The sequence below is a fragment of the Rhagoletis pomonella genome, unplaced genomic scaffold (assembly GCF_013731165.1).
Source record: "Rhagoletis pomonella isolate Grant_MI unplaced genomic scaffold, Rhpom_1.0 Rhpom_scaffold_00007, whole genome shotgun sequence".
Lineage (NCBI taxonomy): Eukaryota > Metazoa > Arthropoda > Insecta > Diptera > Tephritidae > Rhagoletis > Rhagoletis pomonella.
The window spans coordinates 32,322,112-32,339,907 of NW_023458561.1; the positions used below are offsets into that span (position 1 = coordinate 32,322,112).

A 17,796-nucleotide genomic window follows, 5' to 3' on the forward strand; every position below is an offset into this window, starting at 1 on the left:
AGTATTGACTTATATCAGTCTGTTTATGATTGTGAATCAAAAAAAAAAGAAATGAAAAAAATACATAGTAATTAATATCACTGCTTTCTTGTTGATAAGCTTACAAAATTACTATTTTATTTACCTGTTTCCTACTCGATTTTGGCGTATTATTCACAATCGACGAAGTTTTAGTAAGCGTTTCTGCTCCAGTCTTAGGTGTAGAGTCTTTTGTAGTACCCTGCCTGAGGCGAATACGTTTATTACATTCTGAATCCGGTTGCATAGACTTGTGACGCTACAAAAAATGATACGATATAAACATTTATAAAATAATACATGTACATATCGCACGTTTAATAATCTAGGGATTTAATTCAACATTTACGTTTTTGGAGGTTTCCTCATACATTTAATACGCTTTATGGAGAATATCACACATTTAATAATATAGAGAACTATTTCAAAATTTAAAATAAATTACTTTGCTTCGATCTAATTACTTCACATAAACCAAGCACGTTCACATTTTTTTCATAATATCTATATCACGTTTACGTACGAGTGTGTGATTAAAAAAAAAAAAATGGTTGCATACCTTTGGGAATTTTTTCAAATTTCCCCAACAGTGGGGGCTAAAATAATGAAAAATTATTTTTTTATATATTACAAATTAGCCGTAAATTACGATCATGTGAACATGCTTTAAGATTAATTTTTTAAAGTCGTATTTCAATTTTAGTTACTTTCATCTATGTACATACAAATGTATATATACCCATGGCCAATATAATAGAAACGCCTTATTTTGGCCAGTTTTGGTTAAATTTCTTTTGTTTATTTAATATTTATTATTTTTGTTTAAAAGTGCAGTTCAATATCTAACAAAACCCATATAAATTCTTGTTTCAAACTTTTTGCAAAAATTATAAAACGTCTCCACTTTTTTAATCAGATTTTTTATTTTTTTAACCGACTTTTAGCCGATTAACGCCGAGTGTTGCGTTTATTTTTGATATTTTTTTTCTTACTGTATTACGCAGATTTCCATAAAAAAAATGTCAAATATACTTCGTATGGGAGAAAATGCGGAGAAAAAATTTCCAAAAATCAAAGCGAATTTTTAGCAACCTTAAACTTACACTTTATTATACTAAAATTTACTAGGCTATGAAAGTGCATACTCAAAAAAATTCTAAATAATCCGATTAAAAAATTGAGAATTTAAATGCAACTTTGAAGAATTTTTATAATTTTGGCATAAAGTTTGAAATGAATGATTTTTGTTGAAGCTGCACTTTAATAAAACAATAATAAATATTAACTAAACAACAGAAATATAGCTAAATAAGGCGTTTACATTATTTTGGTCATGGGCGTACGTACGGATCTGACTAATCATGTCGTCTTAGACTTAAACTTTTCATGCCCGTGGATACAAAACTAAGCTGTTCAAATTAACGCTTTTTGTTTGTATTTATTTATGAGTACGTGCTACACCACTGTGATCTTAAGTGATCTTAAGTGATATTATCAAATTTTAAATTTTGTTGTTGTTATAACGCGCCAGATTTTCTAGTAAGTTTTGCTTCCATTCGTCGTATTGCTCCAAAAGTAGGCGGGTTGCTGTGACAAACATTTAAAATTGTATGGCTTCGTGGAAGGTGAAAAGTAGTATCAATGCTATTTGTGCCAGAGAAAGTTTTTTGTCAATTTAAATTAAGTTATATATACATACATATACACATATAATGATGAACAACAAACATTCATTATTTCTTTCATATTAAGGCCCCTTTCAGACACGTCAAGTCTTATTTCAAGACAGCTCGTTCGTAGGCGAAGGAGGTGAGAAGAGAGGGGAAGAGTATATTCGAGCAGACTTGAAAGCAAGTCTTGACGTGTCTGAAAGGGGTCTAATGACTATAAAGGACTAAATTTAGCTACGAAAGCGATGACGTTTTTTATATAAGGCAACAAAATTTACACACAACTAGTTTTACAACTTTCCTCGGTTAGGGAATTTTGTGTATATTCGATATTTACAGATCAAATAGGTCTCGTATGCAAAAACCTATTATAGCACAAGCAAACCCAACTGCATGAAATTTTGTGAAAACGCCCCTCTAATCTAAGTATACTACAGGTAACGAGGCAAATCAGCTGTGTATGCCTTTTCTAAAGCGACCATGTATGTATCTACATATATACATATATACATTTCCCAACTACTGCCACCAGGTTGGTCTACGGACGCAGCAGCAGATAAAAAGCGGCAAGAGAATAAGCTGACTTCTGACAGTTGACAATCGCTAGCGCTCTCGCTTTGTGTTGTATTCGATTGTTGTAGCTCGCTGAAGTTGGAGCAACAATTTGTGGAGCGCTCATCACTCAACAAAACAGCATATCGGCAAATCGTTTTCACTTTTTTCTTGTTGTTCAACGAAATGAGTTAATTGACTCAATTGTTTAGCTGCAAGATACAATATTTAACAGCTGCAATTCTTGGCAAATCGCGAAATAAATCTTGGAATTGATTGAAAAACGTCGACTTGGTGATTTCCCTAAGCTGCATTTACTTCTGAAGGCTATGAGCGCTTGGAACGTGGCATTTTCGTTTGAAAACAAGCAAGGTAAACCTTAAATGGAAATACACATGAATTTTACTGGGTAACACTCAAAATTCTATTTATAATCAAAATTTAGCAGTTTAGTGTATCTACAAAGTACCAAGTGAAGTTGAAACAAGAGCTTAATTGATAAAAAAATGTGTTTTTTTTTTCATTTTACAGATAAGCAGAAATAGCTGCGTAATCTGCAGCGAAAATAATAGCTACGTACACAAGATAGCTAAGCTTAAGCAAAGCTGGGTGTATTACGCTTGTGTTAACATTGGCATTGAAGCGCACAGTTTCAGCTAGACAAAATGATTCCTGGCTATGGACCCGTCATGCAAGCCCTATTGGGCACGCTCTTCACCTGGGGATTGACAGCTGCAGGCGCTGCTTGCGTTATATTCGTACGCGGCAACCAACGCAAATCGCTTGACGCCGCACTAGGCTTTGCAGCTGGCGTCATGGTCGCCGCCTCATTTTGGTCACTGTTGAATCCGGCCATTGAAATGGCTGAAAGTTCTCATCTCTATGGCGTTTACGCCTTTATGCCGGTTTCTGGTGGTTTTCTATTGGGTGCCATATTTGTTTACGGTTGTGACCGGCTGATGTCGTATCTGGGTCTGAACAGCACGAATATGATGATTTCAATGACACAAACAAATAAGGATAAAGCCGATATAGCTATTGATGATATGCGCAACAGTCAAGGTGTATTGGATCGCACTGCTGCCAAAAGTATGGATAGCTTCTCCGATTGCTTGAGCACACAACACGGCAATATCGAGACACGACGACGCAAGAAGAATAGTGCCACGGAGGTGGAAGCCCAACGTACATATATGACAGAATCCCAGCGCAATCTTGAGAATGCAGTGGCGCAGTGGAAGCGCATCATGTTACTGGTGGTTGCAATCACCGTGCACAACATACCCGAAGGTCTGGCAGTTGGTGTCAGTTTCGGTGCCATTGGCAGTACTGAGTCTTCCACATTTGAGGCAGCAAGAAATCTGGCAATTGGCATTGGTATACAAAACTTTCCAGAAGGTCTGGCTGTCAGTTTGCCACTACATGCGGCTGGGTTTAGTGTGGGGCGTGCATTATGGTATGGACAACTTTCCGGTATGGTGGAACCGATTTTCGGCATTTTAGGTGCAGTGGCAGTGACCTTTGCCAATCTCATACTACCTTACGCACTATCATTTGCGGCGGGCGCTATGATCTACATTGTAGCAGACGACATATTGCCCGAAGCACATGCGAGTGGCAATGGAACGATTGCCACTTGGGGCACGGTAGCTGGGTTCCTTATAATGATGTGCCTTGAAGTGACCCTATCCTGATGTTGCCACTACTGCCGTTGTTATATATTTAATAACCAGATGTACAAAAGGAGAATGCAGAAAACAAGCTGTATATTTTTTAAAGATGTACTAATTTAAATTTGTGTGTCCTGCGGCTATGTGTACACAAAATATGTGTATGTCATCGTTAGATTCGTAGGTTGTGTATATATATTTATATACATGTACATGTATGTATGTAAGTCTGTATGGCTGGCTTAAACTACTTAAATGTGAAATTTTCGATTCGGTTTGAATTGAGAAAGTTATTCAAGCACAATTTTTGTGAGAAAGGATTTTAGTAAGCTTAACAAAAATAGAAAAACCAAAAAACAGCAAATGCCACAGACGGCAGAAGACAACTGAGTATTAATTTTGTAAATATTTTAAAACTAAATATGTTTGTAAACCACTTGATTTTAGAAATCTCTTTTCAGCATAATGCTGCGAATAATTGATTGCTTTTATGGCATTATTTAACGTATCTCATAGGAATCCTGCTCAATAGCAGCAGCAGTAAAACTTAATTAGTTTTTAACTATCTTCTGTGTATGTTTGAAAGCACAAAAAGTGTAAAAAACACTACGTAATTTAATAAACAATAAAAACAAAAATACATTCAGCTAAAGTGAAGGTGCCATGTTTAATTGTACAAGTAGTTTGTATAAGTAGTAGCATTGAAATAGTGTACTAAACATTTGCCGCTGGTAGTACAGTATGTAGTAGGCAATCTATCAACTTGTATACACTTCAAAAACTGCAAACGGATGGTATACGCAAATGCCTATGATCTAACAACAACAATAACAACAACTACTTGTTAAGATAACTTAATTAAAGAATGATAAATTCAAAAATGTCACGATAATTTGTGATGTGTGCTGATAAAAGCGCCTACGTGCATTTGAATGTTTCTTAGATATCTTAACAAAAATATATAGATATATGGGTCATTTCCAAACGAAGTGCTATTTTGTTGTTCCCACTTCTTAAATTTTTTATGGTGGTAAAAACGATAAATCAAAAAAAAAAACAGCATTATACAATCCAAATAATTCTGCTGTTTTATTATTGTAAGCCGTTTTGCTTTCTTTTGCAAACGGTATTTTATTGATATATTTTACCTACTCCATATAAAAATATTTGTCCCCGCTCAGGTTATTCGATAATCAACATGAAAAAAGTTTAAACAAAAAAACAATTAAAAAAGGCGTAACTGTTTGTGAATGACCACCTTTTTTATGTTTTATTCTATTTTTACCTGAGTGTCCCTTTTTTTAATTTTGCCGTGATATTAGCATTCGTATTTTTGCTTGCCTAAGTGCATTGCAGTTAAAAAGCGCAAAATGTTGTTGATCGAATGACATAAGAATTAAAAGTAATTATTTTGTGTTTTAAGTGAATCTATCACTGCACCATGGTAAGTACGGCGGAATATTTCCTGAATGTCACCCAGGTTTTTATGCAAAAAAAAAAAACTAAAAATAAGTTAATTACTTATGTCTGTTAACTTCTTAAGAAGTTTCAATTATATCCTTGTTTTTATATTTTGGTGAAATAATAATCTTAGAAAAAAAAAAACAAAAATTGTATGGGAAATTGTTGCCGAAGAAAGATTAAACAAAAAGCCTGCCTCCCAAGAAAATGACATGGAACCATGAAAAATGTTAAGAAGAAGGTGGAAGCTTTTTTCACAACATTAGCTTATCGCTTAGCTATCGGTTAGTAAAGTTTTTTCGAACAGTTTCTAAACTTATTTAATACTTTAACTTAAAATAAGAAAAAAATTAATAATTTTTAAAGAGCCTGAAAGCAGTTTCGTATTCTGCACATATTTTCACGTCGGCAAACGATATCAGAGGATAAATTTACCAATCTTAAAAAATATATAAAAATACACTTTGTTTGGAAATTACTCATATATGTATAAGGAAAGAACCTTTTAGTCATCAAGCGTTTATAATGTTTTGCACGCGGTTTTTTTCTACATTATCAAGATTTGCTAAAATGAGCTTATATGTATATTTATAATACTATATATACATTTATAAGTACACACATAGAGTTATGTGTGCACATGCGTTCAGCACTAATCCCGGTGAGACACTTGATTGATCTCACATAAAGTCAGTCTATAATTCATATAGGACTATTTATGGCTTTTCAAATATTATTGTTTTATTATAGATTGCGTGCCATTTTTCTGTTAAAACTTAATTCTTGGACATAATTGTTTTTTTTTTTCAATGACTTCCAAGAACCCATTCAGACAAATATAAAATTGCACAAAGAAAAGTCAAGTATGTTCATACTTTTACCTAAATACCTGGCGATAAGTGTACGTATGCATATCTGTAAGTTTTACATAATTTCACAGTTGCAGTTTTTGATGGCACTGTGAAGCTGCGCTGTAGTCAAGTACCGGTGCTTGTAGAGTACTTATCTGAATTAACTAAAGATACAAACGCATACTCATTTGAAAGTTGTTATCTATCAACTAGCAACAGATATTGCTAAGTCAAAGGTAGGTGGCCGCTGTGGTGTAGTGGTTAGCTGTGTGCTATGCCATTCCGCAGGGCCAGGGTTCAAGACCGATTCAACCCAACATAAAAAAAAAAATAAAAAAAAAAAAAAATTTTTTTAATAGCTTTCGCCCCCAGACTGGCAAGTGTATTCCGAGTGTATTTCTACCATGAAAAACAGCTTCTCATAAAAATACAATCGCCGTTCGGCGTCGGCGTAAAACTGTAGGTCCCTCCCCTTTGTGTAAAAACATCAAGGCGCACGCCACAAATCGGAGGAGAAGCTCGGTCAATTAAGGTTGACGGCAGAGTCTTTGCATTTTTATATTTTACTTTTTATAAAAAAAATAATAAATTAATCAGAATAAATCGTGGGCATAGCTATTTTTTCAGAATATAGAAATATTCGGCACTGTATTGTTAGTGGACATGAAACTACTTTAAATACTGGTACGTTACCCATCAAAAACTAAAAATCTAACAAATTTTACATAGCGCACTTTGCAGGTGGACTACTGTGATGTTTAAACAACCCAATTCTTTAACAAGAAATAAAATTTGTTTTGTACATTCATGTACTGGAAACAAAATCTAAATATGTATAACAAATACACGCTTAGAAAATTTTAATACAAAATATATAATTTGAGATAAAAAGTATATTTAAGAAGCTCTTTTACGCAGATTTTTGTGTTTTATGAATGCGCGAATGATATGAAAAACATTCCCACAAAACCATTTGAGGCTCGAAATTGGTGTTCATTTGTAGGTTCCTCTATTTGTGATATTAAGACGCATATCATAAAATTGGGGAAGAAGCTCGGCCTAAGGTAAGCGCCAAAATTTTTTTTAAAGCAGATAACAAAAAGATTAACCCTTTTTTTGTAAGCACATGAAAAAGAAAACTTTATGAAACATTTCCTCACGTATCTTAGAAATGCGTATTCGAAAGGTCGGAGAATTTATATTAAAGATTGCCGTTTTTGTCTACATTTGTCAGTGGAAATGCCCATAAGAATGGTATCACGTGTTGCCATTACAATCATTTATGTAATGAGTAGTTCGCAGTTCGCATTAATAATTTTGTAATACCTGGTTAAAAGTTGCCTCTTCAGAATATTTAATACACACTATGCAATAATTTTTTTTTTAATTGAAATTTCAGCAAGTATTTAAAAAAATTATTTCAATTTTAAACGTACATACATTTCTGTGCCATTTTTTAAAACAACTGAAGTGCCTTTAGAAGGTTTGACTTAGGGTTAAAAAATAATAAGTTTCGCCTCCTTTAATAAAATATCACAGATACAGATGCGTGCAACTAATTAGCAACGAGATTCAAAACGATATTGCCTGCAAATTATGTTTATTTATTTATTTTTAATAATCTTCATTTAAAATATAATTCAATCTATATCAGAAACCACAATAACAAAAGTTGCAAAGCTTGCACAAATTGCAAAAAAATTAATCAAACTTAAAAAAATCGTCATCAAAATTTCAAAATTTTTAATTAGAATATTTAGAAAATTTTCGGGTATGCAGTTTTGTAGCCCATTCAATTTTAGTATAATAAAGTGCAAGTTTCAAGTTTGCTGAAAATTGCCGTTGATTTATTTAGATTTTTTTTTGTCGAGTGTTGCGGATTTTTTTCCATGTAAAAAAAAATTTTTTATCATGTGTTATATGGAAGAAAATGCGCAACACCCTCCACAAAAAAAATTCTAAAAAATCAACGGTAATTTTTAGCGACTTGAAACTTGCACTTTATTATACTAAAATTGAATGGGCTACAAAATTGCATACCCGAAAATTTTCCAAATATTCTAATTAAAAATTTTGAAATTTTGATGACGATTTTTTGAAGTTTGATTAATTTTTTTGCAATTTGTGCAAGCTTTGCAACTTTTGTTATTGTGGTTTCTGATATAAATTGAATTATATTTTAAATGAAAATTATTAAAAATAAATAAATAAACATAATTTGCAAGCAATATCGTTTTGAATTTCGTTGCTAATTAGTTGCACGCATCTGTATCTATGTAAGCATCAGACCTTCCCAATTTGATTAATTCCTTCATATGTATATCTACAAGTAACTCTGGACTACCTTTGATCGCTCGAGTTCAGCTATTCTCGACTAACGTAAAATCATTATAGGTAAGCGATCATAAATGAATGGCGTTTTCTTTTCTACAAAAAATGGAATCTGGCAAACGTTTAGTAGGGAGAAAATTTTGAAAACTTTGATTATAGGGGCCTTTTATAAGAAAAAAAATTGGCATATTTCTGTTTCGCAAATTATCCAGCGACACTTGCTCACCAGCTAAGCATTTTTAGCAATGAAATTTCTGGTTTAGCTGTCTGTGTTGTATTTAACCGAACAAAGGGTGGCGCGTTCCAAAATTATTTCAGAAAATATTAATTTCTTGTAAACGCTGCTTATTAAATGAAATTATTATTATGTTTTTGTTGCAAAGTGCAGTCAGTTATCATGGAATAGTCAAGCTTACTAAGAACGCCAGAAACACGTTTTCCCAGGGATTAGTTTTAAAGCAATTATAACTGTAAGCGTATTTTCAGTTATAATAAAACCGTCATAACTGTAAGCTAGCATTTTATGCAGATAGTAATCAACTATGTTTGTATTTACTATTTCCATTGCGTTATATTAACTATGTATGTAATAAAATTCTAAATGCTTAGTAAACCTGTTACAAAATATACATATATTTCTAATCAGTATATAGCTAACAATTGAGTGTTTCGCGATTGCGCGTTGACTTACCTTCATTTTGTCGTACAGTTCTGGATTTTCATAGCGATCTATATTCGATATGGGATATTCGTTCGGATCACAAATCATTCGCTTATTTTTACAGGCTTCAACCCATAAAATCGAAACGACAGGTATATTCCAGTTTTTAGCTTTTTTGTATGTGGATAACAGACCATCTTTAAATATCACATGTGTTGTACCTCTGTAAAAGCGCAAATATTTTATTATTTCAAAAATTCATTTTTATATATGGATCAAAACTTTATACCTAAGAAGTTTGTGATTTACGCGTGCGCCTAATTGGGAAATTACTTTTTTTACACCTTCAGACCTATTGTCTTCGCCGGTACGTACTTCTACATAAACCACAATGTCACGCATTAGCTCCTCGATCGAAGGCGGTGGAGGTGGTTGGCGTTCCTCTACACTGATAATATCTTGTTCTTCATGTGGTACGTCAAAGTTGGTATAAGCAGCGTTATTGGGATTTCTAATTGAGGAAATTTTGTGAGTTAATCATAAACATTGGGAGTTCAGAAAATACTTACTTTAAAGCCCTCATTGCTCGCACGCGTACTGTGGCAGAAGGGCTATTGAGATCACGTTGTATGCGCGCCATTTGTGGATTCTGGTTAGTTGTTGCGGGTGTCGTAGGCTCTTGCGTGAGAGTTCCTTCGACGTTGTTAAGGCTGGCTTGAGGAGCTGTGTTGCTGTCCGTTGATTTTGCCTTGGAATTTATTGCAGTTTTAGAAGAAGTTGCAACGGAGTTACTTTGGTTGCTTTCAAGTACCACCTCTTTGAAAGTTGCTGGTGGCGTTTCGGATATCAAGAGCTTTTGCTGTGAACGCATTACATCGGCGCTGCTCACATAGTCGCTCAATTCGCCTGTAAGCCGTTGTTGGATCACGCAATATGCGCGCGCATATTGGAAAGAAGTCACGGAAATAAAACGTAAAATAAAATATAAAAAAAACTATAAGTAAATTCCAAGAGATCAACAAATTTAGGAACTAAATTATTTTTCACAATTGCTTTTTTTTCTTTTTGTTATCATTTGCGCTATGTCAGAAAATGACAGCGCGAATTTTTCGCAGTGTTACCAGCTAGGTACCTCACATTACCGATAACGCAACAAGCGGAGCGCACTCCGCGCGTCACTCACCATTTATTATAAATAATTTAGTACACATGAAATTTGGAATTAGCCGCTTTTTGTTGTTTTATGTTTCAAAAGTATAGGAAATTTTGAAATAAATTCTTTTTAACAAATTGATATTAGATTCATGACAGTGGAATATTTTTAACTTACACAGGTTTTTTTGCTTTCCCAGGCAAAGACTCTCTGTCGTCAGCTCCATGTACAAGAAAACTGAAATTTTCTATGGATCCTTGGGAAGAGCTACTGAGCCCACTGTCCTCATTAGATGGCACCAATGGCTGGTCAGGTTTGCTTGCAAAAATTTTCAACAATCGCTCATCCCGAATGCTTAATCGACGTTTATTTCGCACAGGCGAGTTCTCCACCATTTCGGTTTGTTTCACTTGGCTTTCTCGCAGTGGCTTCTTTTTCACCATACAATTATTTGTCGGCTGAACATCTTTTCGGGATTTTTCAAGCGCAGTTGCATAGGTTAGCTTTTGCCATGTCGGGGCTCTTGTCACAAACTTATCCATAGTAAACGTACTAGTAACTTTTGTTGACGCAATAAGCGCCAAACGCTGATAATCTTCCAATTAATTAATATTGCAATAGTCTTAAATCTCCAAAATGTAAATTGTACACAAGAACTGCAATTTCGAATGCACCAGTATAAAATGCCTGACAAATTTTGAAAATGACAATCGAGCGTGAGTGGAATGTGGAATGCAAGTTGTCACTTTTTTGGAAACGTTTGGAAAGCAGAACTTTTAAAGCAACGCAGGGTTGCATTTGACAATGAAAAGTTGTAGCCGCAAAAACAACAATAATAAGATATACTTGACAGCAGTGTTGCCAAGTTCTGCATTTGAAAAAGCACTAAAACCAAAGAAAAATCGCGTTTTTTCTCAAAAAAGCACCCAATTTTTTATTGGAGTATTTAAAAGACACTGTATGCATAAAATGCCCATTTTATTGTAGGTTTGCCGATTCAAATTAATAAAAATTAATGTTTCTTGCTCGGCGGTTTACTGTTACGAGATACCGGTGCTTTTTTAATATCATCATAATCATTACGAAACTTCCAATTGCTCTAAATTAAACTTCCACTTTTGTTGCAGATACAGTTATGGTGTCTTCTAGCTAAAAGAAGCAACAAAAAAAAAAAACCAAGCACCAAACTCAAAAATTTTTGCGTTTTGAATTAAGAAAAGCTCTAAATTTAGTGCGAAAAGCACGAATTTGGCAACAGTGGTTGACAGACACTTTGCACAATCGTACAGTTCCATAAGGCCCTGTCTCTACGGGAAAATACTGATGTCGAGACAACCAAGTCACAAAATATATTTCCAATGGAGACCGCTCATTTCTCATGGGCTGTACACGATAACTCGAGCAAAAATTTGGTAAGGGGGTTGCCCTTTATCCAAGGTAGGTTGGGATTGAAAATGGGCGAAATCGGGCAATAACTACGCCCACCTCCCAAGTTAGTATTTGAAGTAGAGTTTTGGCATAAAATAGAACGGTTCCACAATTTTTGGAAAATGGGCGTGGCCCCGCTCACTAATGATTAAATGCTGTTTCTCTGTAGTCCCTTTACCTTTTCCTTTCCATTCCATTCCAGACGTATACGTATATATACGTACATATGTATATATACATATATACGTTCTCTGCCTAAATCAGTGATCGCTGTACTAACACATTCAAACGATTCAATGAGTGAGACTGAAACATACATGTGCTCAGAGAGCGCTCAGTGAGCTACGGCCTGCCGACCACTGGCCTAAATATTTTAAATGAAAAACTGCGAAATTTAGATTTTTTTTGGAATTGTTTCTAACCCGAAATCAAATAATAGAGCCGATTCAAGTTTTCTGATTTATTTTTCGAAATTGCTCAAACTCAAAGCCTTGACATACATAATTTGTTATTTTTCATTGGAGTTTTATGTTCTGAGAATTATATACTACATTTTTGGTAGTATAAACATAAAACCAAAGAGAACAACATTTAAAATGAAAAAATATATATATTTACAATGAAACTAAAAAATTACATATTATATGTATTTAGAAATAAAAGCAATTTAGAAAGAGGAATATAAAGGTGACTTTTGTAGAACTTAAGCTATTTACTTTTGTGATATACTTATACGTATGCGAATAAATATTACTTTTGAACAGAAAAATTCCGTAATTTTTTCTGAATTTTTCATTTATTTACGTACGAGTATTTTTTTTCAGTTGTTATATAATTACTTGTATGATTATTAATAAAAACGTTGTGATTTTCCACAACATTTAATATTTATTTTGTGAATATTTCTAGGACATATTTCAGTCTTTATTTTAGAAGCAAAAAAATAGTAGAAGATACAAATACATACAAGTGGATAAGATATAGGGCTAAACAAATGAAAAAAATCAAACAATTATGGCAATATTGTATACATTGTATTACACATACAAACATAGTTTATTACACTACAGCGCAACTTACAAATAAATAAATTTCTAATAACTAAATATTGCAGATACATATTCATACATATTGCCGCCAGTACTCAATTAAGACTGAGTAAAAAAAAAAAATCATAAAGACGTTGCTCCACAGTGTGCCGTAAGATGAAAATTTATTTTAATTCCTTATCATGCTTGCCGATAATCTTCGATGCTCGCAAATATTATAGTTATTTTTTTAAAGCAGTATTTCTCGATTGCCCTATTAAGTTTATTTTAATGGGTCAATCAAACTTTTCTTTTTTCATGTAACAAAGTTCTGCCAAAGGAAAAAAAACAATTTCTTTTCGAAAATCTAGAACTTCTAATTTTTTTCTGATTTAGCAAGTTTATTTTTTGAATAACTCAAAAACTGATAACAGAACGCCCAAAACCGGTATATCTTCAATCCAAATTTGACAAGGGATAAAGGAAATATTTCCACAGTAGTTATATCATATTCCTACCCTTTAAGAAACACAACCAAACTGAAATCTCCAAAGCTATTAAAGTTACAAAAATGGTTCTCGTTTTAAAGACAATACTTGTGGCTATATAAAAGAATACGAAAAATTAAAAAAACAGAATTGGAAATTTAAAAATCGTAAAAGCGAAAACTTATATAAATTTGTGGAACATTTTTTTTTAATATAATTATATGAAGATTTGAAGTATGAATTTTTTTTTTGCAGAATATATGTAAATTAAAAATAAATTTAAATTAAATATAAATTGTTAACATAACAGTATTAAGATTTTGCAAAAAAAAAAAATATTTTCGAATGTTTATAAGTTCATATTGTATTAAAAATCGGGTCTTCGCCTTCACGATTTGTTCAATTTCATAATTCTGTAGATTGCTTATTGTCAAATTTACTTTATTCTTTTTTTATAGCTCTAAATATCTAATTTAAAATGAAACCAGAACCATTTTTATAACTATGTATAATAGTTTCTGAGGTATTCAAAAATTATGAAATTTAGAATTTCGCATAACTTTCGAAAAAAAACTTTTAGTTTTTTTCTTTGACGAAACTTTGTTATATGAGAAAAAAAGTTCTTGGTCGATTTGACAGTCCCTGGACCTCTATTTTATTTTACTTCCTTAATTTTTTTCTTTTTTGAAGCGACATTCTTCCCGTAAACACGCGATATGTATTAAAAAATAATAACCGATGTCAAGTACGTGTGTATGCATGTATGTTTGATACAATTTTTTTCAAATTCAATTCATTTTGCCAATATAGTGCGCTAAAATTTCAAGCGATAATTGCACTTTCCTTTCTACAAAACACTGTATAAATATGTATATTTTTCATATTGATTTAAGTAAAAAATCACATGCATCCTTATAAAAAATGCTTAAAATTAAATCGTTATTGCTCCAAACATTTTTCTAACATTTATTCTCTCCAATTTCATTCTGCCCGTTTACATAGTTGCATCGCTAATGCCCCACTACCCGCTCTTACTCATGCGCACTAATCAGGCTGCGCGCATCCCACAATGATAACTGCGATTGGGAGAGTCGATGATGTCGCGCATGAAGTAATTTATATGGATAGTAGGGTGGCTGGTGTGCCGGATACTGATGAAATGTGGCAATGGGTAGCGGTTGTGCAGGTTGCGGCTCGACAATTTGTTGTTGTGAAGCAGAGATTTTACGCGAAATTTTCGGCTCTTTCTGTTTTGGACTCTTCTTTGAAGACTTAATGAAATTCGGTATACGAGCTAGTAGACCACAATAATAGGGATCATCTTGTTTCTTACGTTGTTCAGATTTACTACTACTCTTTTGTGTTGGCGTGAGCATTGGCACTGATTGATTATAGACTTCATAATCGGGCTGCAAAAAGAGAGTGAAATGAAAAAAAAGGAATCAGATTAATGTCATGAGCAGCTAAGTACGCCTAAAATACGAGTATCACCTTTTTTCTAGGCTAACCACTAGCAGTTCAAAATGTAGTAAGTAATCAAAATTAGAGTACATTTTTGATTTCCCAGTATGCAACTCTATACTGTAGATGTGTGTTGGTGTGTGAATGTATGTACATATGTGTGTGCAGGTGCGTGTAGGTGATCAAGTGCAGGAGGTGTACGGCAGGGTACAAGCCGGGAAATATATACAAAAGATCGTGTTAATAAATTGTACGGAAAATTTTTTTGTATGCTTCTAAAAGGTACGTACATTAGGGTGAATCACCCTACATACAATTAAAAAAAAAATCGCTATTGTTTTTCCATCGCACATTTATAAAATCTATTATATTTTAAGACTTCCGCCAAAATATTTCGGAAAATTATTAAGATTTGCGTGACTGAAAAATGTACGAGTTTTTCATAAATAAAAATAGTTTTTAAAAATATTTTTTTTTCTAAAAAGTCACCTCAGATAATAAAAGAATTTAAACTTAAAAGGTTTACAAACAATTTTTTAAAAAATCCCAACGGAATTAGAATAAACAGGTTTTGGCATGTATTTTTAGATCGGTCTAGCTAACGCAAATCGTAGTATTTCTCTGAAATATTTTGGAGAAAATCTTAAAATATAACATTTTCTTAAATTTCATGAAAATACGACTACGATTGAATCCATCGCGATAGCCCAGAATAAATTTTATAATTGCGGTGGAAAAACCGCATCCTAATGTACATAGTATGCATGAAAATTTGAAATTTTTGCTATTACCCTGCCAGAAATTGTACCATTTCAGAAATAGTCACGTAACTAGGTTATGGTGATGGATACTATTTGCTGTTAAATATCTTTCCCGTGGATATAATTGCCCATGGCATATTGAATAGGTATGTGGCGGAGGAGCGGATGTCAACAAAATCAACAACAAAATACACGCGGCTCTCTGGAAAGCAACGAACCTATACGTTGAACCTAATGGTAAGGTTTGTTACACAGTTTGATATAAGCTGGAAAATGGAAAAAACTGGGGCTTGCCTATTTGGGCCGAACTTCAAAAATTCTATAAAAACTTGTTATCTTTCAAGCGGAGATTCAGGCAATGGTAATCTGCGGCAGAGAGTGCCACAAAAGACGCACACTCTCGAAATATATCTGCTTGATGTTGGACATTTAGGCCGCCCTAACCTCTAAGCTAGTATATGATTGCTTTAGTGTCATAAACGCTCTAGGAGCGAAAAACAAAATCTAATGCGGGCAGGAAACATTAATTCATCTGTATGTAAATTTAGTGGCCAAAAAGTTCTATGTGGACCGGCCTTTACACATTTGCTAAGTGCTTGGCCAAGGCTTCTCCCGGACCAGGGGTCGAACCCAGGCCAGAAATATGGACGATATTGAACATAGATGAGAAATTTTAGCCACGTTAGCCATTGAAGTCGTCTCATGGGTGGACAACAAAAGCCAGGGCGTACTCGAATGTAATGAAGGACCAACTGAAGGAGGATTCATCTACACATTGCATGGAAAAATGGTATACAAATCGTTGCCTTAATATAGAAAGGCCCTATCTGACATCGTCGCTGATTTACAAAAAGTCGTAACTAACTAAAAATCGAAAATTTACGTTTTAATTGATTATGATGCATTTGATCGAATTATGTGACCTCACATCGTTTTATGCAATAAAAGATTTTAGTTAGTTACGGCTTTGTGCATTTCAGCAACGATGTGAGATAGGGCCTTTCTATATTAAGGCAACGAAATACAAAATAATCTATACATATAATAAAATGGTAACAGGCCGATGTCTGTACATTATATATATTAAAGAAAAATTAATATGGCGGGTCTGCCTTCGGGCAATAATAGCCAAATCAAAAATTTTTTGAATTCTTGTCTGTCTATCTGTCTGTCTGTCCGTTATCCGTCTGCCTGTATGTGCTCCTACCGAGTTTGGTGGGGATTGGTGAGGGGACTTTAGAGCTATAGCATTTTATCATAAGCGGGCGGTGCCACGCCCATTTTCCAAAAATTTCATAACTGTCTTATTTTATGCCGAAATTCTGCTTCGAAAACCTAACTTCAACAATTTTGATCCAGTATTTGTGGAAATATCGTAAATTTGCATATTTCGAAAATACCGTTATATGGGAGGTGGGCGTGGCTATTGTCCGGTTTTAGGAACATATGTAAGTATATTTGAGTAAAACAATTCCTTCTACTCACCTTTGGCACATATGGGCTTTCATCGATAAATCCTGCATTAAAAACGCTGCGACGGCGTCCTTTACTCGAATGACTTGAATGATTCGAATGATTCGAATTATTTGAATTATTCGAGTCATCAGAAGCGGCAGGTGTGGGATAAATGAGACCGACCTGACTCTCAATGGTTGAATACGGATCCTCACTGCCTGCTGTCGGCACACGCATACCCATCGCATCCAGCGACTTAGGTAGCGCCTGCAAGCGATTTTTCAGCATATCAATAGCGACTATATTAATGACCAGAATCCAAAGCGGGTTATTGATTAGATTATTATTGGATTTGACTAATGAAATGGCTGACAAGCATTGTCGTTCCAGACGTCTACTTTCCGGATATGAACGTGAGAATTCACGATTTATATTAGTCGTATATTTGCGCATATCGAAGAGCTGCAAAAGAGGTGAGAGTTATTTAAAAACTTTCAAAGCTTAGGAATTTCTGTGCCAGCAATTTACCTTTGCTGATGTGCCTGGCGCTAGCGCCATATTTGGCATTTGTAATATATCCGCGCCAATAACCGTCTCCTCGTTAGCCATTGAAGTGTTGTGTACGAAGACATTGCTCTTGCCATAACGTTTGATAAGTATATTACCAATATCATCCATTTTAATTTTGAAACCTTCACCGACTGATTTTTTCGCTACTTTTGTATCAGCATCACGCATGGGATTATCAAAACCGCTCAAGCCGATTCTGCGTTTTGGAGAGGAAGAAGTTAATGTATAAGTTAAATGA

At 33.9% G+C, this 17,796-nt stretch overlaps 3 protein-coding genes across 3 annotated transcripts in view; 1 reads left to right on the forward strand and 2 right to left on the reverse strand.

Moving 5' to 3' along the window:
* The window catches only part of LOC118742637 (microcephalin), a 21,534-nt gene extending 10,535 nt beyond the window's left edge, over positions 1–10,999 (reverse strand). Inside the window, exons 1-4 of the mRNA XM_036474855.1 lie at positions 10,545–10,999; positions 9,784–10,120; positions 9,504–9,725; positions 9,245–9,437 (exon numbers count right to left, since the gene is read on the reverse strand). Coding sequence (XP_036330748.1) covers positions 9,245–9,437; positions 9,504–9,725; positions 9,784–10,120; positions 10,545–10,593 — 801 coding nt within the window. The 5' untranslated portion in view covers positions 10,594–10,999. The remainder of the gene's footprint in view (positions 1–9,244; positions 9,438–9,503; positions 9,726–9,783; positions 10,121–10,544) is intronic.
* LOC118742638 (zinc transporter ZIP11) lies at positions 2,173–4,935 on the forward strand (the record flags this gene model as incomplete). Its single annotated transcript, XM_036474856.1, is given in 2 exon segments — positions 2,173–2,612; positions 2,772–4,935. A coding segment is annotated over 1 exon segment (1,029 nt). The 3' UTR covers positions 3,935–4,935.
* Positions 11,000–13,655: 2,656 nt separating the features above from the next.
* Positions 13,656–17,750, reverse strand: LOC118743692. The gene is made up of 3 exons (XM_036476454.1): positions 17,517–17,750; positions 17,019–17,450; positions 13,656–14,720 (listed from the first exon to the last, which is right to left on the reverse strand). Exons 1-3 carry the CDS (start codon positions 17,724–17,726, stop codon positions 14,343–14,345), a joined length of 1,020 nt encoding a protein of 339 aa, XP_036332347.1. The 5' UTR covers positions 17,727–17,750; the 3' UTR covers positions 13,656–14,342.
* Positions 17,751–17,796: the final 46 nt, after the last annotated feature.

What these genes read in the sequence shown, in the direction of transcription:
- LOC118743692 (XM_036476454.1), bottom strand. Translation starts at nt 17,726, where the DNA reads ATGCGTGATGCTGATACAAAAGTAGCGAAAAAATCAGTCGGTGAAGGT. An exon ending in CGCCAGGCACATCAGCAAAG is followed by an intron (nt 17,451 to 17,516) that starts GTAAATTGCTGG and finishes CCTCTTTTGCAG; the next exon opens with CTCTTCGATATGCGCAAATA. An exon ending in AAAGCCCATATGTGCCAAAG is followed by an intron (nt 14,721 to 17,018) that starts GTGAGTAGAAGG and finishes CTCTTTTTGCAG; the next exon opens with CCCGATTATGAAGTCTATAA.